Source organism: Hypanus sabinus, chromosome 32 (assembly GCF_030144855.1).
Source record: "Hypanus sabinus isolate sHypSab1 chromosome 32, sHypSab1.hap1, whole genome shotgun sequence".
Classification (NCBI taxonomy): Eukaryota; Metazoa; Chordata; class Chondrichthyes; order Myliobatiformes; family Dasyatidae; genus Hypanus; species Hypanus sabinus.
Window position 1 is genome coordinate 5,095,009 of NC_082737.1, and position 25,191 is coordinate 5,120,199.

At 44.9% G+C, this 25,191-nt stretch overlaps 1 protein-coding gene across 9 annotated transcripts in view; it reads right to left on the reverse strand.

Annotated features, from left to right (window-relative positions):
* Positions 1–16,076: 16,076 nt before the first annotated feature.
* LOC132384422 (zinc finger protein 229-like) overlaps positions 16,077–25,191 on the reverse strand; it is a 37,721-nt gene continuing 28,606 nt past the window's right edge. For all 9 annotated transcript variants that reach the window (XM_059955572.1, XM_059955569.1, XM_059955570.1 and 6 more), the window contains one exon: positions 16,077–19,746. In XM_059955572.1, coding sequence (XP_059811555.1) covers positions 17,938–19,338 — 1,401 coding nt within the window. In that variant the 5' untranslated portion in view covers positions 19,339–19,746 and the 3' untranslated portion in view covers positions 16,077–17,937. The remainder of the gene's footprint in view (positions 19,747–25,191) is intronic.

Genomic DNA, 25,191 nt, shown 5'->3' on the forward strand with positions numbered 1-25,191 from the left:
AGTGTGTAAAATCCACGCCGTCCTGCTTTACGTTGCCACCAATTATTCGGTCTGGTTCACCGTCACTTTCACCTTTGACCGGTTTGTGGCCATTTGTTGCCAGAAGCTGAAAACAAAATATTGCACCGGGAAAACTGCAGCTGTGAATCTGGGAACAGTGACTGTGATCGGCTGTTTAAGAAACGCTTACTGGTATTTTCGGCTCTCGGGGCGTTATGCACTGTTAATTGCTCCATTTATTTGTAGGCAAACCGCATATTATGTGTCTTCATCTGTCGTAATACAAATGGACTTATTTAATTACCTTCTCACTCCTGTAATCCCATTCCTATTGGTTCTCCTGACGAATGGATTAACCATCAGGCACGTTTTAGTCACCAGCAGAGGGCGCAGGAGACTCCGGTGTGCTGACAAGGGACAGGGTTCCAGGGACCCGGAGATGAGAACCGCAGGAAATCCCTCTTTTTACTGCTGATCATCTCTGGCAACTTCGTCCTGCTGTGGGCACCGTTCACTCTGTGTTCTGCGTGGAGCCGACTGTCTGCTTTGCCTGCGGTGACGCTGCCTCCTGATTCTGTGCGAGAACTGGGCTCGATGTTGCAGCTTCTGTGCTGCTGCACAAACACGACTCTTTACGCCGTCACCCAGACCAAGTTCAGGGAGCAACTGAAGGACGCGATAAAATATCTCCTGGCTCTCATTGCTGCGAGTATGTCATGAATTAACGATGTTTCCCATCCTGGCCCAGCTAATTCACCACTCATTGCAGGCAAGCTCTGCATTAATAGTTCTCCCTGTTCGTCTCATTACTTGCCCGCTTTACCATCGCGAATGATTCCTCACTCTGGCTCAATAACGATAATTTTAATCTTTTTTCTTCCTGCATTCGCCGGTTTCTATCCCCCTCTCCTCCCCAGTGAAAATATTTATATTTGTTAGTGCAGATCACAGTTGTGACCCACAGTTCTGCCGTCCAAGTCCCACTTTTCACCTGTTCCAGCCGCACTGCTCCTCTCCAGCGAGAAACCTCTCCTGTGTTCCCGAATCCTCTCCCGTTTAACAGTGACTGCCAATCCAATCCGCACATCGATACTGTAAATTAACTCTTTTCCTGAGTACCGCTTTGATAAATTCAATGATTCCAGGAACATCTTGTAGCCACAATTTTATAAGACGTTTGAAAAATCGATGCTAGTGTTGATGAAATGCGAATGTCAATTTGCAATGTGAGTGGGGAGGGGCGGGGAGGAAATGCTCTAGTTTTTTTTAGGCTCGACTTGGCTGACGGGACTCTGTAGACCAGTTCAGCATGACTACACGGGCCGAAGGGCATGTTTCCGCGCTGGTTTCTCTTAAGTGTTTAGAAATTTCCACCCAACCTACCACAGAATGCTATGAGATAAGATCCCTCTCAGCCCTGGGTATTTGTTCTTATTTACGGACGTGAGAATGTCGATAATTATGTCTGGAGAACAGCAGCAGAATTTCCCCTTCCCTTTATTGGGCACTGAAACCGAGAGACGCTTTCCTGACGAATATCGACGGGAAGTAATATTTTTGCTCCCTCTCCCTTAACCTCTACGTTTAGATTCCACGTGTAGTCCCCCTGCAGTACCAGCACTTTCCACCAGCGCTTGTCCATGTTATGCTGAAAATAAAAGAAAACCTTCGCATTAATCTTAATGACGTCAGCCAGTGAATTACCTTCATCCCCAATTGTTCACGTTGAACAATTCCCTGCACTCGAGAGGACAACTCCACAAAGTTGTCCCTACCTTAGGAAGTACTAGGCTTACCCATATCCTTCTATTTATCTAAGCTCTATGTACCTATCCAAAAGTCTCTTAAGACCCTAGTGTATCCGTCTCCACCACCATTGCCAGCAGCCCATCCACGCACTCCCACTCACTGAGTAAAAAACGTAGCCCTGACCTCTGTACCTACTCCCCAGCACCATTTCCTGTGTCCTCTTATTGCAACCATTTCAGCCTCTGACTATCCACTGGATTAATAGCTCTCAGCATCTTATACACCTCTATTGGGTTACCTCTCATCCTCTGTCGCCCCAAGGAGAAAAGGCCGAGTTCACTCAAACTGTTTTAATAAGGCATTCTCCTCAATTCAGACAACATCCTTGTATATTTTTTGCACCCTTTCTACGGCTTCCCCATCCTTCCCGTAGTGAGGCGACCAGAAGTGAGCACAGTGGGGTCTGACGTGCGTCCTATATAGCTGCAACATCACCTCTCGGCTCCTAAATTCAATTCCACGATTGATGAAGGCCAATACCCCGTATGCCTTCTTAACCACAGAGTCAACCTGCGCAGCTGCTTTGAGCGTCCTATGGACTCGGACCCAAGATCCCTCTGGTCCTCCACACGGCCAAGAGTCTTATCATTAATAATGTGTCAGGGGTAAGTTTTTTTTTCCTTTTTTTTGCGTAAAGAGCAGTGTGTGCGTGGAATGGGCTGCCAGAGTGTTGGTGGAGGCGGATACGATAGGGTCTTTTAAGGCTACGTGGAGCTTAGAAAAATAGAGGGATATGGGTAAAGCCTAGGTAGTTCAGAGGTAGGGATATCTTCGACATATATGGGCCCGTATTGTGCTGTATGATTTCTGTTTCTATCTGTATGAGTAACCATATCCTATCTTCAGATATTTTTCCTTGGTGACTTTCACAGGAGGAATTAAACGATTTTTCCACGAATTGCTACACATAGACAGAGAAACTTACCAAACAAACGATTTGCACAAAATCCCCACAAACTCTGCAAAGCATCCTAATGCTGAGAAGGTGCGTTGTAAAGATTCGTGAATGTGAGTCTGTACGCAGCAGGGAATCAAATCAAGGCAGATCTGCAGACGGAGAAGAACGTGGATCAGTTCCCATTGGATCGGCACAAACTCTACACTCGGTATACTGTCCACTATCTGTGACTTCCTGCAGAGCCCCCACCAGGATTGAAGAGGTTAGCAAACCGAAACACCGACTGAATGCAATGCTGAAACGCTGGCCCCATCAAAACCGTATTTTCGACGTTAAGAAAGACACATCAGTTCAATAAACAGCACAGTCTATGCTTTTACAAACACTTCAGTGCTGTTGTGGGAAACAATGGAGACAGCAGCTCTTATTTTTGTTCATCCCGCCCTTCCCCCACCTACTTAGCTTTATCTATCACCTTCTAGCCCGTCGTTATCTCCTCCACCTTCATATTCTGGCTTGTTATCCCTATTTCCAGTGTGAATAGACCATTATACACAGGAGCAGGTATAGTCCACTCGGCCGATGGTGTCTGCTCCCCCATTGCTTTATTTATTACTACTGTCAACCCTATTGTTCCGCCTGCTCCCCGTGAAGTGGCGCCCAGACTAACTAGGAACCTATTAACCTACGCTTTAGTATACTCAGTGATTTGGCGTCCACCGCAATCTGTGGTACTGAATTACACAGGTTCAACACCATCTGGCTAAACGAATTCCTTCTCATCTCTGTCCGAAATGGACGTTCTCCAGTACGGAGGCAGTGCCCTCTGGCCCTTTATCCACTTTAACTCTATCTGGGCATTTCGATATTCGATCGGCTTCAATACATCCACCCCCACTCTTCTAAACTCAAGTGAGTACAGGCTCAGAACCTTCAAACTCTCCTCATATGTTCAGCCTTGCATTCACAGAATCACTCTCGGGAACCTCCTCTGCCCAATACCAGCACAACCTTTCGTAACGATGTGGCCCAGAGCGATCACAATACGCCATTTAGTCTGATGAATGTCTTATAAAGCCTCGGCTTCGTATCCTCGCTCTTATTTTCTGGTCGTCTGGAAATGACTGCTAGCATTGCATTTGCCCTTTTTACTATAAACTCAACCTAATAGTTAACCTTTAAGAAAACCTGCTCAAATACTCGCAAGTCCCTTTGTACCTGTGAGTTTTGAACTTTTCTCGCCGTTTAGAAATAGTTTATTCCTTTATTCGCTTTACTCAGACACATGCTCACACACTTCCTTCCACTATATTTCATCTGCCGCTTCTTTGCCCAATATCCTAATCAGTGTAATTCTTTCTTTACGCTCCATTCTTTCTCAAAACTATCTGCTCCTCAAACTGGATTCCAGCGACATCCACTATTGTCTCCTTGACTCTTTAAGTCTCTGAAAATAGTTCTGGCATCGTTTTTATGTTATTCCTTGTTTACTTCAATATTTCATTTGCCTGTTGCATTTTAGTTGCTTTGTTTTCGTTTTTTAAAGACTCTCAACTCCTCCTGTTTCCCACTATTTTCCATGTCCTTCGCTATTATGTCGTCCTTGCATTCGGTGGTCAGACATGGGTTTCTCTTGGAGTTTGCTCCTCTTTTCCCTCCTGAATTTCACAATCAGCTCTTCCGTCTTACTGACACTGCATCCAGGTTGTTGCTGTTACATTGCTCAACCAGCAGGTATATCTCGCTCCTGTACGCTCTCTGAGATTGTACCAACCATGTATCTATCATCAGCGAATTTATAGATGATACTTGAGCTCTACCTGGCACACAGTTCTGGGTATAGAGAGACTACAGCAGTGCATTAAGCACACAGCCTGAGTTGACCTAGTGTCGATCATTAGCGAGGGGAGGTATTATTTCCAATACGCACAGATTGTGGTCTTCTGGTTAGTAGGTCGAGGATCCAATTGCAGACGGTAGTATAGAATATAGAAGCCCAGATTAAATAGCTTATTATTCAAGACTGTGGAGATCATGGGGCTAAACGCTGGGCTACAGGTAGCGAATAGCATCGTGACATGGACTTTTTTTTATCCCCCAGGTGATCTAAGGCCGTATGAGGAACCACCGAGATTGTGTCTTCTGTAGTACTATTGTGGCGATAGAAAAAATTCAGTAGATCTCTCATTTACTGAATCGGATAAACATTGGGAATCAGATCAGAAGCAACAAAATAAATTAGACCTTGACATACCTTCTGCACATGATCGGTTTGAAATTGTACGCTCCTTCATCAGTAAAGCTGGAACAAGTATTTCAAACAATAGAACTATTCTCTAATGACATAAATATAATCTTTGGATTAGAAAAGTCAAGTCAAGTCAAGTCAAGTCATTTTGACCATAAACTGCTGGTACAGTAAACAGTAAAAACTAAACAACGTTCCTCCAGGAAACTGGTACTACATTAAGCAACACAAAACTACACTAGACTATGTGAGACAGTGCAAGGCTACACTACATAAAACAACATAAAAACTGCACGAGACTACAGACCTGCACAGGACTACATAAAGAAAACAATATAGTGCAGGGCACATAAAATCAATAAACAAGACAATAGGCACAGTGGAAGACAAAGTACAATATAATAATAAATTATGTAGATGCCAGTCTAGACTCTCAGTATTGAGGAGTCTGATGGCTTGGGGGAAGAAACTGTTGCCCAGTCTGGTTGTGAGATCGCGAATGCTTCTGTACCTTTTGCAGATGGCAGGGGGAGAACAGTTTATGTGAGGGGTGCGTGGGGTCCTTCACAATACTGTTACATAGAGAAAGGTACAATGAGACTAACAAAATGCAAACCAGATCAGAAAGATAGAATAAGACTGATGGAGAAATATGAAACATCAGTATTTAAGATTTCAACAAGCAAAGAAAGTAGATCATAGTGCGATAAATGAAAAAGCTAGAAAGAACATGCTTCAAGGCTGAAGAAAACCTGTTAAACAATCTCAATAGTAAAATATAACAAACGCTATAAACATTTCCACGATACCCATTCAAACACCAAAATCTTGATTTAAAATACAAAGCCATAAAAGACACTAACACCTTGCTCGACATTCAAGCTGTATCCAGATCTAGAGACAGTGTCCTCAAACTATATTACAACCGACACATGATTCCAAACAGGTGAATCCATCATAATCGCCTGGGCATAATATTACAAGATAAACGAGCAAGAACAAGTTACGTTACAGACATGGACATTACGACACATTTGGATAGCGGTAGAAGGATCAGTTCGAGTCAGCATGGGTTTACGAAGGGAAAATCATGATTGACTAATCTTCTGGAGTTTTTTGAGGATGTTAACTATGAAAATGGACAAGGAAGAGCCAGTGGTTGTAGTGTCCCTGGTCTTCCAGAAAGTCCCACATAGGAGATTAGTCGGCAAAATTAGGGCACATGGTATTGCGGGCAGAGAACTGACATGGATTGAAAATTGGCTGGCTGTCAGGAAACAAAGAGTAGCGATTAACGGGTCCCTTTCGGAATGGCAGGCTGTGAACAGTGGGGTACCGCAAGGTTCGGTGCTGGGACCGCAGCTGTTTACAAAATACATTAATGATTTAGATGAAGGGATTAAAAGTAACATCAGCAAATTTGCCGATGACACAAAGCTGGGTGGCCACCTGAAATGTCAGGAGGATGTTATGAGAATGCAGGGTGACTTGGACAGGTTGGGTGAGGGGGCAAATGTATGGCAGATGCAGTTTAATATGGATAAATGTGTGGTTATCCACTTTGGTGGCAAGAACAGGAAGGCAGATTACTATCTAAATGGAGTCAAGTTAGGAAAAGAGGAAGTAAAACAAGATCTAGGTGGTCGTACATCAGTCAATGAAAGCAAGCATGCAGGTACAGCAGGCAGTAAAGAAAGCTAATGGCATGCTGGCCTTTATAACAAGAGGAATTGAGTATAGGAGTAGAGAGGTCCTTCTGCAACTGTACAGGGCCCTGGTGAGACCCCACCTGGAGTATTGTGTGCAGTTTTGGTCTTCAAATTTGAGGAAAGACATTCTTGCTATTGAGGAAGTGCAGCATAGGTTCACAATGTTAAAACCGGAATGGCGAGACTGTCATATGTTGAAAGATTGGAGCGACTGGGCTTGTATACACTGGAATTTAGAAGGATGATAGGGGATCTGATTGAAACATATAAGATTATTAAGGGATTGGACACGCTGGAGGCAGGAAGCATGTTCCCGTTGATGGGTGAGTCCAGAACTAGAGGCCACAGTTTAAGAATAAGGGTAGGCCATTTAGAACAGAGAGGCGGGAAAACTTTTTCCCCAGAGAGTGGTGGATATGTGGAAAGCTCTGCCCCGGAAGGCAGTGGAGGCCAAGTCCCTGGATGCATTCAAGAGAGAGTTCTTATAGATAGCGGGGTCAAGGGATATGGGGGAGGGCAGGAACAGGGTACAGATTGTGTATGATCAGCCATGATCACGGTGAATGGCGGTGCTGGCTAGAAGGGTCCAATACCTACACCTGCGCCGACTGTCTATTGTCTATTGACATTGGAAAAGTACACGTCATGCAGAAATATAACGAATTAAAGGAGGAAATTGAAAGACTATTGAACATGATCCACAACAGACATCATCCCAATGTCACGATGGTGGTGGCATCCGTTAGTCTCGCAAGACCATGGATCTGCGCCTGGAAAGTCTGGGCTCTCCAGGGCGCAGGCCTGGGCAAGGTTGTATGGAAGACCGGCAGTTGCCCATGCAGCAAGTCTCCTTCTCCACACCACCGATGTTGTCTAAAGGAAGGGCAAGGGCTGATACAGCTTGACACCAGTGTTGTCGCAGGAGTTGGCAGAACAAGGTTGAAGTCAACGTCGGACTGCCTTAGGGACCCCAGCTCCGGATTTGTCCTCAGGGTTTACTCCCGAAGCCTTTCTGATCAGTGGTTATGTCCGCAAGGCAGCGGAGGTTTAAAATCAGAGTTTTCCCTCTCTTAGATGGACTGCCTTCCCAGGCTGACGAGTTCCTTGTATCCGAAAATGTAACTATACAAGGACATTAAACAATCACGCCAACAGTGCAATGTCCATGTAAATCTTCTGGAAATCACAAAACAAAGTATCACTGGAATAGAGCTAAAGTTGCTAGCAATTGAGAAATGAATATGCATGTCGATGCGCGTAGCTCAGACATTACAAGCTTGTGCTTATAAGTTTAAATGATAATAACACTAAACAGCTTCATTATTATGTTTCATACCCGGGGTGTTAGTGATGATAATCTCCCACTAGCCGTAAAACTCTCCAAATGGCGTGCTTCCCAACTAGCCTCTGATAACCAAGTCCAGTTCCTGGACACGCGAGTCTTAGCTACTAAGACTGGTGGAACTATTTCTATTGCCAGAATAAGGGGCAAATGCGGCTTACTGCTGTCTTAATTCTAGTCGCTTGCGGCGGATGGGTCCCATCAGCTATAGTTGGCAACTCGTCTCGTAGATGTGGAAAACTCTGATCTCAAAACTCCGATGCTTTGCGGCTCTACCCGCACACGGGGAAAGTATGGGAGTAAAGCACAAGGAACCATCCAGAGCAGGAGTCCCAAAGGTGACTGACAGAACGTCCTCTGCCTCTGGTTGTGCCAGGCCGCATCGATCTCAGCGGTTCTGTTGGACTCATCTCCTGCATGGAAAATAATTATTTTTGGTGGAGGTTGGGGGGAGAGGTGCATGGGCAACAGCTTGCTCTCCACATCCTATTGCCCTTGGATTCCATTCTGTCTTGCATATCACGTAGACAGCTGGGACGCAACACCGATGGTCGACGTAGGACATCAGAGGGCGTCAACAATGCTTCCTCATGCAAGATTCCCAGAAGGATTATGTACAGCTTGAGTCTGTGCTAAAGGCAAATGCAATGTTGACATTTATTGTAAGGGAATAGAATATAAAAGCAACTGGATAATGCTGACTCTTTATAACTCAGAGATTGTCAACAGTTTTGTGCCATTTCGTTGCCATTGGGGCAAGTCCAGAGGGAATTTCCAAGAATGATTCCAGGAGTGAATGGATTAACATATAAGGAGCGTTTGGCAGTTAAAAAAAACAAAAATATAAAAACAATACAGACCCTTCGGCCCACACATCTGTGCCGAACATGCCCTTACCCGAGAACTACCTAGGCTTACATAGAAACATAGAAAATAGGTGCAGGAGTAGGCCATTCGGCCCTTCGAGCCTGCACCGCCATTCAGTACTATCATGGCTGATCATCCAACTCAGAACCCAGTGCCTGCTTTCTCTCCATACCCCCTGATCCCTTTAGCCACAAGGGCCATATCTAACTTCCTCTTAAATATAGACAATGAACCGGCCTCAACTGTTTCCTGTGGCAGAGAATTCCACAGATTCACCACTCTCTGTCTGAAGAAGTTTTTCTCATCTCGGTCCCAAAAGGTTTCCCCACTAATCTTAAACTGTGACCCCTCGTTCTGGACTTCCACAACATCAGAAACAATGCATCTAGCCTGTCCAATCCCTTTAGAACTTTGTACCTTTCAATTAGATCCTGCTTAAATCTTCTAAATTCCAGTGAGTATAAGCCTAGTCGATCCAGTGTTTTTTCATTTGAAAGTCCTGCCATCCCAGGAATTAACCTGTTGAACCTTCTCTGTACTCCCACAATGGCAAATGCATGCCCATCTTCAATGACTGGTGTACAATGACACCCAGGTCTCTTTGCATCTCCCCCTTTCCTAATCGGCCGCCTTTCAGATAATAATCTGTTTTCCTGTTCTTGCAACCAAAGTGGATAACCTCACATTTATCCACATTAAATTGCATCTGCCATGAATTTGCCCACTCACCTAACCTATCCAAGTCACCCTGCATCCTTTTAGTATCCTCCTCACAGCTAACACCGCCGCACAGCTTCGTGTCATTCGCAAACTTGGAGATGCTGCATTTAATTCCCTCGTCTAAATCATTAATGTATATTGTAAACAACTGGGGTCCCAGCAATGAGCCTTGCGGTACCCCACTAGTCACTGCCTGCCATTCTGAAAAGGTCCCGTTTACTCCCACTTTTTGCTTCCTGTCTGCCAACAAATTCTCTATCCACATCAATACCATACCCCCAATACCGTGTGCGTTTGCACACTAATCTCCTGTGTGGGACCTTGTCAAAAGCTTTTTGAAAATCTAAATATACCACATCTACTGGCTCTCCCCTATCCACTCTACTAGTTACATCTTCAAAAAATCTATAAGATTCGGCAGACATGATTTTCCTTTCATAAATCCATGCTGACTTTGTCCGATGATTTCACCTCTTTCCAAATATGCTGTTATCACATCTTTGATAACCGACTATAGCATTTTCCTCACCACCGATGTCAGACTAACCGGTCTATAATTCCCCGGTTTCTCTCTCCCTCCTTTTTTAAAAAGTGCGGTTACATTAGCCACACTCCAATCCACAGGAACTAATTCAGAATCTAAGGAGTTTTGAAAAATTATCACTAATGCATCCACTATTTCTTGGGGTACTTCCTTAAGCACTCTGGGATGCAGACCATCTGTCCCTGGGGATTTATCTCCCTGTAATCCCTTCAATTTACCTAACACCACTTCCCTACTAACACGTATTTCCCTCAGTTCCTCCATCTCACTAGACCCTCGGTCCCTTACTATTTCTGGAAGTTTATTTATGTCCTCCTTAGTGAAGACAGAACCAGAGTAGTTATTCAATTGGTCTGCCATGTCTTTGTCCCCTATGATCAATTCACCTATTTCTGACTGTAAAGGACCTACATTTGTCTTGACCAATGTTTTTCTTTTCACGTATCTATAAAAGTTTTTACGGTCAGTTTTTATGTTCCCTGCCAGCTTTCTCTCATAATTTTTTTTTTTTGCCTTTCCTAATTAAGCCATATGTAGATTGAAATCACCCATTAAAACTACTGTTCCTTTATTGTACGCATTTTAATTTCCTGTTTAATGCCATCCCCAACCTCACTACTACTGTTAGGTGGCCTGTGCACAATTCCTACCAGCGTTTTCTGCCCCTTATTACTAGAGTGTTATGCAACTCTACCCATATTGGTTCCACATCCTCCAGGCTAATGTCCTTCCTTTCTATTGTGTTAATCTCCTCTCTAACCAGCAATTCTACCCCACCTCCTTTTCTTTCCTGTCTATCCCTCCTGAATATTGAATATCCCTGGATGTTGAGCTCCCATCCTTGGTCACCCTGGAGCCATGTTTCTGTGATCCCAACTATATCATATTCATTAATAACTATCTGCACATTCAATTCATCAACCTTGTTATGAATGCTCCTCGCATTGACAAACAAAGCCTTCAGGCTTGTTTTTACAACACTCGTAGCCCTTATACAATTATGTTGAAAAGTGGCTCTTTTTGCTTTTTGCCTGTCTGCCACTTTTACTTTTTACCTTACTACTTTTTGCTTCTACCCTCATTTTACACCCCTCTGTCTCTCTGCAATTGTTCCCATCCCCCTGCCACATTTGTTTAAAGCCTCCTGGACAGCAGTAGCAAACGCTTCCCCTAGGACATTGGTTCCAGTCCAGCCCAGGTGCAGACCGTCTTGTTTATACCGGTCCCACCTCCCCCAAAACTGGTTCCAATGCCTCAGAAATTTGAATCCCTCCCCCTTGAACCATTTTTCAAGCCACGTATTCATCTGAAATATCCTCCTATTTCTACTCTGACTAGCACATGGCACTGGTAGTAATCCAGATATTATTACCTTTGTGGTCCTACTTTTTAGTTTATCTCCTCACTCCCTAAATTCTCCTTGTAGGACCTCATCCCGTTTTTTACCTATATCGTTGGTACCTATGAGCACCACGATCACTGGCTGTTCACCCTCCCACTCCAGAATGTCCTGCAGCCGCTCAGAGAAATTCTTGACCCTTGCACCAGGGAGGCAACATACCATCCTGGAATCTCGTTTGCGACCGCAGAAACGCCTATCTATTCCCCTCACAATCGAATCCCCTATCACTATAGCTCTCCCACTCCTTTTCCTTCCCTCCTGTGCTGCAGAGCCACCCATGGTGCAATGAACTCGGCTGCTGCTGCCTTCCCCTGATAAGACCTCTCCCCCAACAGTATCCAAAACAGTATATCTGTTTAGGTGGGAGATGACCCCAGGGGACTCCTAAACTACCTGCCTATTGCTACGCTCTCTAGTGGCCACCCATTCCCTTTCTGCCTGTGTAGCCTTTACCTGTGGCGTGGCCAACTCACTGAACGTGCTATTCACGACTTTTTCAGCATCACGGATGCTCCAGTATGAATCCACTCGCAGCTCCAGACGCTCAATGCGGTCTGCCAGAAGCTGCAATTGGACACACTTCCTGCACACAAAGTCGTGGAAGTATCCCTGATTTCCCACATGCTGCAGGATGAACAAACCACGGGGCCGATCTCAGCTGCCATGACCTTCCTAATACTTGCCTCAACTTTTGAAACTTTCTCCTTTGAAAGGAACTTACCCAGCCTTACCACACTTGGAGTGAAGCTCATCCTCAGCCTCTTCTCGTCGAAGCCTCTCGAGTCAAAGCCTCAAATCTCCACTCCTTCACTGGCCCACTCACTCACTGGCCGCTCTGCTTGAGGTAACCCTCTATTTATTTGTTTTCAGCTTTTCAAACTGCTTGGTCACCTGACCTCGATTGCCCAATCAGCTGCTTTCTGCTGAGTCTGAGCTATTCAAATCTTGATTGTCTAATCAACGGCTTACCCATATTTTCCTAAGCTTCATTTAACTATCTAGGAGACTCTTCAAAGACGCTATTGTTTCCGCCACACCACTGCCGCTGGCAACGGATTCCACGCACTCACTACTCTCTGCGTTAAAAAAACTACCCCGATATCTCCTCTGTACCTACTTATATATATAATAGAATATGTTATATTATATATAATATCAGAATATATAAGCAAGGAGTTAATGCTGGTACTTTATAAGACATTACGTAGGCCATACTTAGTGTACTTTGGACCCATATATCAGAAAGGGTGAGTTGTCGTTGGAGACAGTCCAGAGGATGTTCAAGATGATTCCGGGAATGAAGGGGTTAAAATATGAGGACGGTTTGCCAGCCTTGGGCCTGTACTCCTGAACTGACCTATGTTTAAGAAATTCGGGTAGTGGGGGTAAATCTCACAGAAACACACCGAATGTGGAAAGCTCTAGATAGAGTGGATGAGGAGAGGACTTTTTGTATGGTGGGGGGAGCCATACCAGAGTACACAGCCTCAACACTGAGGAGCGGCCTTTTAGAGTAGTTAAGGAGGATTTTATTTAGTCAGAGCAGTGAATCTGTGGAATTCTCTGACAAAGACGGCGATGGGTGTCAAGTCTGTGGGTACATTTAAGGCAGAAGCATGGGGTTGAGTGAGAACGGTGGAGCAGACTCGATGGCCTAATTCTGCTCCTATGTCTTATGGTATTATACTGCTAGTGTCTTACACAGTGAACATCGACACAAAATACTTATTACATTCGGCCGCTATTTCTTTGCTCGATTCCTAACTCTCGAGCATAATCTTCCAGCGGTACAACTGTTCCCTCTCTTTTCCTCTTTATATATCTGAACAACTTTTGATACTTGATACCATTGTCATGGTCCAGACCAAAGTCCGCATTCCAGTTCACGGTCTGGTCCACGGACTCTGGGTCCTCCGGCTGTCCCTTGTTTCGGTTGGACTTAACTATAAGCACCTGATGCTCATCTTTTTTGCTGGGAATATAAGTGGCCCTGGGATTGAGAGTGGTTGGGGGGTCGTCTTGTCAAGATTCTCTGAGAGCTAACGGCCGGTGTAAGGCTAGAACGGCCACTTGCCATCTTTAGGCCGTATTGGAGAACCATTGCTTCTTGGAGCCTTGCTGTCAGTAGTCGGAGCTGTCATAGTGGTATGGATTCGGCCGTTTCCCGGGCCAGCTGGGTCAGCCACTCCGAGCAAGGTAGGGATCCGGTTGCTTCAGTAGCCAACCAACATTGCTGGCCGTAACTGCAACTCGGAGCAACCCTGATGCAAAGATGGAACTGTCTGTCGTTCTTCGGTGTTTGTCCCTTCCTGCCGTCACCCCGTGGGGTAAGTCAGGCCGTTCTGCCTTTGCCCTGCGAGGGTAATCTGTCTTCTCTTGGCCTCTGTTGGGTACGTCAGGCTGTTCTGCAGTTACACGACGGATGGTCCTGACCCACCTTGGTGTGGAGTGAAAGTTGATTCCCGGCTCTTTGTCTATGTACTGTGCTGTTCCTAGTCTGCCTCCAAGCTCCAGCCTCCGAGTTATTCAAGCCTCGAGCTCCAAGAACCCAAGAATCCAAGTTTCTAGCTCCAAGACTCAAGCCTCGAGCTCCAAGAACCCACTACTCGTCATGTCTTTGCTGGTTTGGGATCCGAGCCCGAGTCAAGACCCAAGTTCTGAGTCCTTGTCCAGTCTCGGGCTTGGAGTCCACGCCCAGGCTCATTGTTCCCAGTGACTCGTCCTGGTCCTGCTTCCCTTGCCTAGTCTGTGAATTGTCCTGTCCTTTAGTTTTGTCCCGTCCTGTTCCTAATAGTTCAGTGTCTGTGTCTTGCACTTGGATCCATTCCCAATGTCTGCCTTATGACAATCATTGGCTCATTTACCTTAATTTTTCATCTTGTCTCTCCCGTGTGTGTGTGTGTTTTTTTTTTGTTGTCTCCTGTTGGTTATGTGAAAGCTTTCCAATCCTCTAACTTCCCACCATTTTCTTGCTATATTATATGATCCCGCTTTTGCTTTTATCAAAAACAGGAGAAAATCTGTGGGTGCTGGAAATCCAAGCAACACACACACAAAATGCTGGGGAACCTCGGAGCCCAGGCAGCGTATATGAGAAATGATAAACAGTCGACATTTCAGGCCGACACCCTTCATCAGGACTGGGATAAAAAAAAAGATGAGACGTCAAAGGAGTGTTGGGGGTGGTGAAACGGGGGGGGGGGGGGGGGGAAGTAGTGAAGGAAAAAAATTTCTTAGGATATAATTTCCTTAAAGATTTTCGGAAGATCGTTGCTATTGCCTGCATACCTCTTCAGCCAACTTTTTCAGATCTCTGGGTTGTACACCATCTGGTCCAAGTGACATATTTACCTTCACACCATCTGTTTCCCAAGAACCTTCTCCCGAGTAGCATAACTTTACACATTCTGACCATTAAGATCTGTGACTTCCATATTCCTTGCAGTGTCTTCAATGAGTGATATACAATACTTATTCACTTCATCTGCATCACCTTGCACCCCCACCCCATTACTACCTCTCCAGCATCATTGTTCAGAGACCCGATATCCACATCCGGCTTTTTTACATTATAATGCACCTGAAGAAAAATTTGGTATCCTCTTTAATATTACTGGCTAGCTCATCTGTATATTCCATCTTTTCCTTCTTAATTATATTAGTTGCATTCTCTTTGTTCTTAAAAGCATCCCAATCCTCTAATTTAAAAGTAATTTATGTTCTTTGCTCTCTCTGGTTTTTATGTTGTGTTTGGTTTCTCTTAACACCCGCAGTTTTGCCGCGTTACCTTTAGAATACTAGTTCCTCTTTGTGATCTATGTACATCCTGTGCCTTCTGAATTGCCTCCACAAATTCCAGCCATTGCTGCTCTCTTTTCAACCCTGTCTGTGTTCAGAGCTGGAGAAGTCAAAGGATCATGGGACAGGAGGCTGGTGAGAAAGAAAGGGGAAGAGGAGCACCAGAGGGAGATGGAGTACAGGCAGAGTGATGGGCAGAAAGAGAGGGGGAAAAAAAAGGAGGGGGGAAATACATCCCTTTTGCCAATTGCCTTTCCAGCTCTCAGCTTCACCCCACCTCCTCTGGTCTTCTCCTATCATTTCGCATTTTCCCATCCCCCTCCTACTTTCAAATCTCTTACTATCTTTCCTTTCAGTTAGTCCTGACGAAGGGTCTCGGCCCGAAACGTCGACATAGATGCTGCCTGGCCAGCACTTTGTGTGTGTTGCTTGAATTTCCAGCATCTGCAGATTTCTTCGTGTTTGCATTTGAACATAAATCAGAGGCTAACTCAGAAAAATAAATCATTAATATAGAAGAAAACATTAACCAGTGGAATGAGTACGACCCTCCATGGGAGACATCCCAATGATCTGAGCAGATGAGATGGTGACAAGGAAGCATCGAGCACCTGACTGAGAGTTGGAGACCTGTTCCCAGAAACAGAGGGGTTCCTTGCAAAAATACAGGACAAGGTGGTTAACAAAAAGAAAACATATAATGCAAACAAACAAGGCAATAAATTCAGAAAATGCCAAGAGAAACCAGACACAATCCAACACATTCCATGATCCTGCTGCAGTTGAACTCAATCTGATTACTTACAAAGGTACAATCAAGTGGCAAATTTCATTCACCAAAATCTTGCTTAAAATTACAAACTCATAAATGCCCTCCATCACTTCATAAAGGCACCATGAATTCAAGCCGTATCCACTTTCAGAGTCAAAATCTTACAAATTATATGATGATCAAGACATTATTTCAGATAGGACAATCCATAATAACCATCCGGATATAATATTACAGGATTAACAAGCAGGAACAAATCCCTCAATAGATAATACCATTCTCAACACACACATGTATCGACTAATGGGGCAACTCACAACGGGCTTTGTTTGTGTCATCTGTCAAACTGAATTATTTTCTCTGTCAATCAGTTTCCAAATGTTGCTACTCTGTCATTTGTTGCCACGCCTCTCTGCTGATTCCCTTCTCCTCATCATACGTTCTTACCCTGACCATTGTCCAGAGCCCCAATCTCTGCCCTGTGCAGACCCGCCTCTGGTTTCTAACTCTGCTCCATTGAACATCCAACTAATGGTTTCCCATTCTGCTTTCTGTGTTTAGAGGACAGTGGTGTTTTCTAACAACCCTTCAGCAACAGGAGAAATGACCCAAAATGTGGAAATGAGCTGTGAATAACGAGGTTAACTACCAATGTCATTCTTCCTCAGCCCAGAGATTAGAGGGGTGAAGAACATCTCAGACAGAACTGCAGTCAGCTCAACATCTTCAGTCTGCAGAAAATTCAAGGGAAACCTCTTCACCCACAGAGTGGTGACTGTTTGGAACCCATCACCACAGGGAGAGTGAGAGTTGAACAACAGGGGAGGATTTAAAAGGACTGTCGTGGAACAGAATCACTGGCAGGGTCCAGCCAGCCTGAGTTGACTGTCTACTATACAATAGGTGTGTTATAAATTCACCAAGTATCAGAGAGAGTTTAAAATAAACTGATTTAATTGTCTCAGATCCAGAATATTAAACTCCAGTCCCATTAAAGGTGAATATGCAACAGAAGAAACTCCTCCCATGCCCAGTGACCAGGGTGCAGAACTAGGTATGGTGAGCAACAGCAATAATTGTTGAGTTCAGCACTGACCGTCACTCTCAAAATTACATTCAGCAACGGTGATGGACAAATATCCACCATGCAGCTTTTTGACACTTTCTCCCCAGTGTGAACACTGTAGTGTGCCATAAGTGTAACATACTGTAAAGTTTCACTGCTAATGTAATGGTCTCTCTCTAACGTTTCACTGCTGAGGTAATGTGAACTTTTGCCAGGGAGATGAGAAGAAGCGAATACAGATAGTGGGCCCTTTTTCTTTTTTTTTGTTTCCTTTACTAACCCTATGGTCAAAGTAAGATTTAAAAGCTCAACCGTTTAATCACATATTGTGTACTGTTTGTTGTTTCGGGGTACTGATTTGTAACAGGGGACATATCACGCAGCATCCACCCAAATGAGATCTCTTAAGTTTGGCTGGCCTGTGGGGCTATCACCCCCTACATTAAGCTGCTAGCCGAAGTGAGAGTTACACAAGATTAGTTGAGATTTTTTTAAGTTTGGCTAGGCTGGGGGTGGGGGAAGGGAAACCACCCCCATTATTAAGCTGCTAGCCTTAGCGAGAGTTACAAAAGGTTTCGTGACTGAGTTAATCGCTTCCCACAGTATGAGCAGCTGAATGGCCTCTTCCCCATGTGAAGTCGCTGCCGTCTCTGTAAGTTGGATGACCGACTGAATCGCTTCTCACACACCCAGCAAGTGAACGGTCTCACCCAGTGTGACCTCGTTGATGTACCTTCAGTTTAGATGAGCAAGTGAATCCCTTCATACAGTTTGAGCAGGTAAACAGCCAATCCCCATGTGAACAGACCGGTGTGCTTGTAGATGGGATGAATGAGTGAATCCCTTCCCACAGTCTGAGCAGGTGAATGGCCGCTCCCCAGTGTGAACTCGCTGATGTACCTTCAGTTTAGATGATCGAGTATATCCTTTCCCACAAACTGAGCAGGTGAATGGCCTCTCCCCAGTGTGAACTGACTGGTGTCTCAGTAGGGTGGATGACTGAGTGAATCCCTTCTCACAGACTGAGCAGGTGAATGGCCTCTCCCCAGTGTGAACTGACTGGTGTCTCAGTAGGGTGGATGAATGAGTGAATCCCTTCCCACAGTCTGAGCAGGTGAATGGCCTCACCCCAGTGTGAACTGACTGGTGTGCTTGTAGGTTACCTAACTGTGTGAATCCGTTCCCACAGTCTGAGCAGGTGAATGGCCTCTCCCCAGTGTGAACTCGCTGATGTACCTTCAGTTGGGATGACTGAGTGAATCCCTTCCCACACACTGAGCAGGTGAATGTCCTCTCCGCGGTGTGAACTTGCTTATGTACCTTCAGTTCAGATGAGCAAGTGAATCCCTTCCCACAGTCTGAGCAGGTGACTGGCCTCGCCCCAGTGTGAACTCGTTTGTGAGACATTAGGTAAGATGACTGAGTGAATCCCTTCCCACAGTCTGAGCAGGTGAACGGCCTCTCTCCAGTGTGAATCCGCTGATGTACCTTCAGATGAGATGAGCAAGTGAATCCCTTCCCACAGACCGAGCAGATGAACGGCCTCTCCCCAGTGTGAACCCGCTGGTGTATCTGTAGATCAGATGATTGAGTGAATCCTTTCCCACAGATTGAGCAGGTGAATGGCCTCTCACCAGTGTGAACTGACTGGTGTCTCAGTAACTGAGATGACAAAGTGAATCCCTTCCCACAGTGTGAGCAGGCGAACGGTCTCTCCCCAGTGTGAACTCGCTGATGTACCTTCAGATGAGATGAGCAAGTGAATCCCTTCCCACAGTCTGAGCAGGTGAACAGCCACTCCCCAGTGTGAACTGACTGGTGCGCTAATAGGTGGGATGACTGTGTGAATCCCTTCCCGCAGTCTGAGCAGATGAACGGCCTCTCCCCAGTGTGAACTCGCTGATGTACCTTCAGCTCAGATGATTGAGTGAATCCCTTCCTAGAAACTGAGCAGCTGAACGGCCTTTTTCCAGTGTGAACTGACCGGTGTGCTTGTAGGTTACCTAACTGAGTGAATCCCTTCCCACAGTCTGAGCAGGTGAACGGCCTCTCCCCAGTGTGAACTCGCTGATGTACCTTCAGTTTAGATGAGCAAGTAAATCCCTTCCCACAGTCCGAGCAGGTGAACGGCCGCTCCCCGGTGTGAACTCGCTGGTGAGCCATTATGTCAGATGATCAAGTGAATCCTTCCCCACAAATTTAGCAGATGACCAGCCTCTGCCCAGTGTGAACTGACTGGTGTGTTCACAGGTGGGAAGACCGGCTGAATCCCTTCTCACACACAGAATAGGTCAATGGCCTTGTCCCAGTGCAAACTTGCTGATGTACTTTCAGTTGAGATGACCGAGTAAATCCATTCCAACTGTTTGAGCAGGTGAATGGCCTTTCCCCTCTGTAAAATAAACGGCGTGCCAGTGGGTCAGGTGAGCGATTGAATCCCTCCCCAGAGTCTGAGCAGGAAGGATGATCGAGTGAATCCCTTGCTCCTCTTCTCAAATATCAGGATAGAGACAGCAAAACTGGCATGTTGTGTTCGAGATTCCCAGAGTCAACTTCCTTGTCGTTTTTACCCTGTAAAAAGATTTACCATATCCATCAATGGGTGGAAGACAACATTTCAGATGAGATCATTTCTGCCATCATGAATCTGTGACCAGGCTCAGTTTTACTCTCTCTGTTGGTATTATTCCCTGTTTTCACTGAGTTGCATGGGTGCCTGGCCCCACAATAACTGAAACACTCTCACACAAATAGCCGGCAGTGCATTCCACGCACCCACTACACTCTGTGTAAAAAAAATAACTCTGACATCCCCTCGGTATGTATTTCCAAGCACCTTAAAGCTGAGCCCCTTCGTGTTAGCCATTTCAGCCTTGGGGAAAAAAAAACTTTGGCTATCCACACTATCAATGCCCCTCATCATCTTATACACCTCAAAAAGGCTTCAAACAAAAACAAGGAAATTATACATCATTTTGGGGATTTGTTACGTATACAAAATTATGAGGGTATACATAGAGTTTTTTTTCCCACTGAGGTTGGGTGGGATGACAACCAGAGGTCATGGTAAGTTGGGAAGGTGAAAATTTAACAGGAACATTTGGAAAAGCTCTTCACTGAAATGGTTGTGAGTGTGTGGAATGAGATGTCAGCACAAGTGGTGAATATGAGCTCGGTTTCACCATTTAAAATAAGTTTGGATGGAAGCCTGGATGGTAGAGGTATGGAGGGTGATGGTCCCAGTGCAAGTAGTTGCATTAGACAGCTTAAATGTTTTTTCAGCATTGACTAGATGGGCCAAATAGCCAGTTTCTGTACTGAACTTCTCCATGATTCTATGACAAAGAAGCTGGCCAAACATGTTTGGAAGGGAAAAGGTAGGAGTGACAATGGAGCAGCAATGGCTGGAGTTCCTGGGAGCAATTCGGGAGCTGAGTGATCGATACATTCCAAAGAAGTGAAAGCATTGGAAAGGCAGGAGGACACAACTGTGGCTGAGATGAGGAGCCAATGCCAACAGAAAAGCCAAAGAGATGGCAAACAAAAAAGCTAAAACTATTGGGAAGCTTTTTAGAAACCAATAGAAGTTGACTAAAAAAAAAGTCAGATGAGCTCAGTGCGTGGAATTATGATATTGTAGTCATTACTGAGTCTTGGTAGCACCCAGCAGTCTGAGGCATTTAGAGGAACAAAATATCTGGGGTCTCAATATCTCTTGAAAATCAAGGGTCCCTGCAACAGTTACCTTTCAACTTCTATTGTGACAGGCACATACAAACTCTACACCCTCAATATTTCATTTCTAAAGGCCTCCAACCTACCAAGTATTCCTTTGTTAGAAAACAGCCAGTCCCAAACCACACTTGTCACACCAATACCATCACAATTGACCATCCTCCAATTTAAAATCTCATCCCGGAGTTCTCCCAGAGAGTTGTGGGGGTCTGGAATGCACTGCCTCGGAAGGCAGTGGAGGTCAGTTCTCTGGATGCTTTCAAGAAGGAGCTAGATAGGTATCTTATGGATAGGGGAATCAAGGGATATGGGGACAAGGCAGAAACTGGGTATTGATAGTGGATGATCAGCCATGATCTCAGAATGGCGGTGCAGGCTCGAAGGGCTGAATGGTCTACTTCTGCACCTATTGTCTATTGTCGTCCAGACCTCTCTTTTTGCATATTTACTTTGAATTTTACGGCAGTATTATCACTAATTTCTGTCACCAGCCCGTGATCATTTCCTAACAGTTTACTGCAAACTTCTATGTCAGGAATTCTACATACTGATTAAGGGCACATTTGACAAACTCTATGCCATCTAGTCCTTTTACAGTATGGGAGTCCCAATCAATATATGGAAAGTTAAAATCACTTACTGAAACAACCTTTGTTTCTTGGAATGGTCTGTGATCTCTCTGCAAATTTGTTCCTCTAAATCCCTCAGATTGTTGGGTGCAATCAAGTCCCAATAATGGCTGAAGTATCATAATTCCCTGTCCTGAGCTCATCGGGCTTTCTTATGATGCTTCTTGCATTGTGATATTCTCAGCACATTCATCGAACCATGCTCAACCATTTGATTGCTGACTCTATCTGAGGTCTGAACATCATCTGACTGGTGTCAAGAAAACAAACTCTCCATCATTATCACAAAAACAAAGGAGTTGATTGTGAAGGACAGGAGGAATGGAGACATCAATGGATCTGGGGTTGAGATGGTGAACACCCTTAAGTTCCTCAGCATAAAAATCACCAAGGATCTCACATGGTCTGTGCATACTCGCTGTGTTGTGGAAAGAGCACAGTAGCATCTCTTTTACCTCAGACAGTTGAAGAAGTTGTGTACGGTACCCCAAATCCTTTCTACAGGGACACAATTGAGAGCATTCTGACTGGCTGCATCACTGCCTGGTATGGGAACTGTACTTACCTTAATCGCAGGACCCTGCAGAGAGTGTGCAGACAGCCCAGTGCATCTGCAGATGTGAATTTCACACTATTCACGACATTTACAGAGACAGGTGTGTAAAAAAGGCCCAAAGGATACTGGGGACCCAATTCACCACAACCACAAACTGTTCCTGCTGCTACCATCAAAGAAATGGTACCACAGTAAAAGGACCAACAGACTCCGGGACATCATTTTCTACCAGGCCATCAGACTGATTAATTCAGGCTGATACACTTGCATTTCTATGTTATATTGACTGTCCCATGTACAATATTATAATTGACTATACCTTACACATTGCACCTTTAGATGGATACATAATGTAAAGATTTCTACTCCTCATGTATATGAAGAATGTATGCAATAAAGTCAATTGAATTCAATTCAATTCATCCTCTCCACTATCTGTTCTGTCATTCTGGCTCCCATTCCCTCTACAGCTTATTTGAATGATATCACCCTTCCCCTCACACTAGCACCAGCAAGCCTTACCACGAGGATATTAACCCCCTCTTGTTCTGTTCTAACAAATCCTCTATCACCCCTTTGACTTTCCTCTGCCAGGTAATTCCCCCCAACAGTTACGAAAGTGTTCCATTTGTTGTTGTGCAGGACAGCAACAAGAGTACTCTGCAAAGGCTGTATCACCTCATTCCCCTTCCTGACTCTCACTCAGTTTCCTGTGTCCTGCACTTTGTGTGTAACTTGCCTCTCTTCATGTCATATCTATCACCCCTCCAACTCCTGGATGATCTGTAATTCATCAATTTCAATTTCCAACTCATTAAAGTGCAGGGCTACAAGCTGCAGCTGGATGCACATCTTGTAGGTGAGAGCATCAGGGACACTGGAGGTCTCTCCACCTTCCCACCAATGTCCTCTAATTTGTAATGACCAACGTACACATAAATCATGTACTGTGCATTTTTTTACCCAGTGACAACATGTGCACAGTGAATTTTATATAGAGAGGTATTCATTTTTAACACCTAGCAAATTACTATCAATAAGAACTTTGATCTCCTCTAAGTTCGTCTGAGTTCATCTGCACTCTCACATAACCTATGTAGAAGGCTTGTAACGGGTAATGAAAGATATTCTTAACAGAGCTTTTGCACTTTGTCCATGTGGTTTGTTTGCTATATTATGCTTTCAAAATTCAGATTTCCAAATATCACTCCACCTCCTCCGACTTGCAAATTCTCCAGCAATTTTTGCATCGCTGCAATACGCACAGGTAACACATGTTTCTAAATGGACATAAATATTTCCCTCGAAACCTCTTGAGGAATTGAGGGTATATGAAAATCATTTTGAACCAACGTAACCTCTGGCTACAAAGAACAATTGGACTAAACTGAAATTTTTGAACTGAAGTAAACTCTATCTTCAGTGGTTAGCTAGGAGAGGCTCATTGGTGTGTATGGGGTGTCAGGGAGGGGTAGCACCTTTGGTGGGAGGGACATGTCACGTCCCTTTCAAGGCAGTTAGCCCACCTTTGGTCCCCATCTGGCTCTCAGATCTCAACTGTGACTCCCTGTAGCTGTTTGCATGCGACAGCAGCCACATCCTGTGGCTATGACAAGCCAGCTAATCCAGATGAGGGTAGGCGACGGGTCTCAAACCCTTGGTGAGATTGGGAGTTGTCTCCCCCAGCATATGAAGTCAGACTCCGGTGGATTGAGCGTACGAGACTACTACAAGGTCCAACGGTTAAGAAGGTGGTCTCTGCAAGTGTTGTGGAACGTGTAGAACAGGACAAAACACAGAAGACATCCTGTTCATCCACTGTGCCTAGCCCATCTCCAGTCATCTCTGTCTTGCCACTGGATCCAGATGGGAATTGGGAAGAGAAAGTGAGGATCTGTGCAAATCTCACTCACTTAAATCTAAATCATGCAATAGTCTCCACACCATCATCATCATAATGCTGTTGAGGTCTTCATCGACGATGACGGACGAACAAGACAGGCTCATTACTGGTTCTCTGTGGCTTGCAGAGAGACACATGGACAGCTGTTAACATTATACATTGTACCCTCATTTGAATAAAGAGAGGAAGACTCACTGATAAGGACAGGAACAAACATCTGTCTGTCACCCAATAAGTATTTCACATTTTGTTGCTCTCCGCTAGTCCCTCGCCCAAGGCTGATCAGGTACCTTAACGGGATTGGGAAAGAATCTGTTGGGAGACTCGTATAAGGTAGGCAAAATTTTACGAAGTGGAAAGGAAGCGATATCAGGTAAATTTTACTAAATGGGCAGGAGGTGGTACCAGGTAAATTTTACAAAGTGGGCAGGAAGCAGATGTGCCGGGTAAATTTATCAATTGTGTAGGAGGTTCCAGCCGGGTAAATCTATTAAGTGGGCAGGAGGTGCCAGTCGCATAAATTTTTCCAATTGTTAATTGAGCAGGAGGCTTTGCGCCGGGTAAATTACTTAGAGAACATTGGTTAATTGCCGTCGATTGATATGAGTGAGCCAGGAGCAGCCCTACACAATATGTGTGAGAGTTCAGTAGACAAGGAAAAAGATTTGAGAAACTGGAGAAAAAAATGTGGTGGAGGAACCTGCAATATTATTTCATGAGAATAAGCAATAAATTTGATATGGAAAAAGAACTGTGGAAATAAGTGGAAATTATTGAAAAAGGAATGGAAGGAAAGACAGATGTAAAGTGGAACAGTATATTATCAGCAAGTTGGAGGAATGATGCATGTGACAAGGGGATAGAAGTATGTACTGCAGACATAACGCCAAAAGGCTGGGAGACGGAAAAGTCGGAATGCGAATGGGTGGATGAGCACCGAAAACGAGAGCAGGAAAAACAATGTAAGCCAGTCTAGATAGGAGAGCAGGGCTAGAACGTCAGTTGGAAGTTTGAACTGATAGGGAAACAAGGGATCCCAAACCCATGCCTGGTACACTGATCCTGCTTGAGGACAGTTACTGTGATGAGGAGTGGGCACCCACCGTAGCCCCCCCCCCCCACCTTACCAGAGGCCAACTGCACCCAGTGCTCCCAAACCCTAATCCTCCCAGTACTCAGATACGGTGGCCACT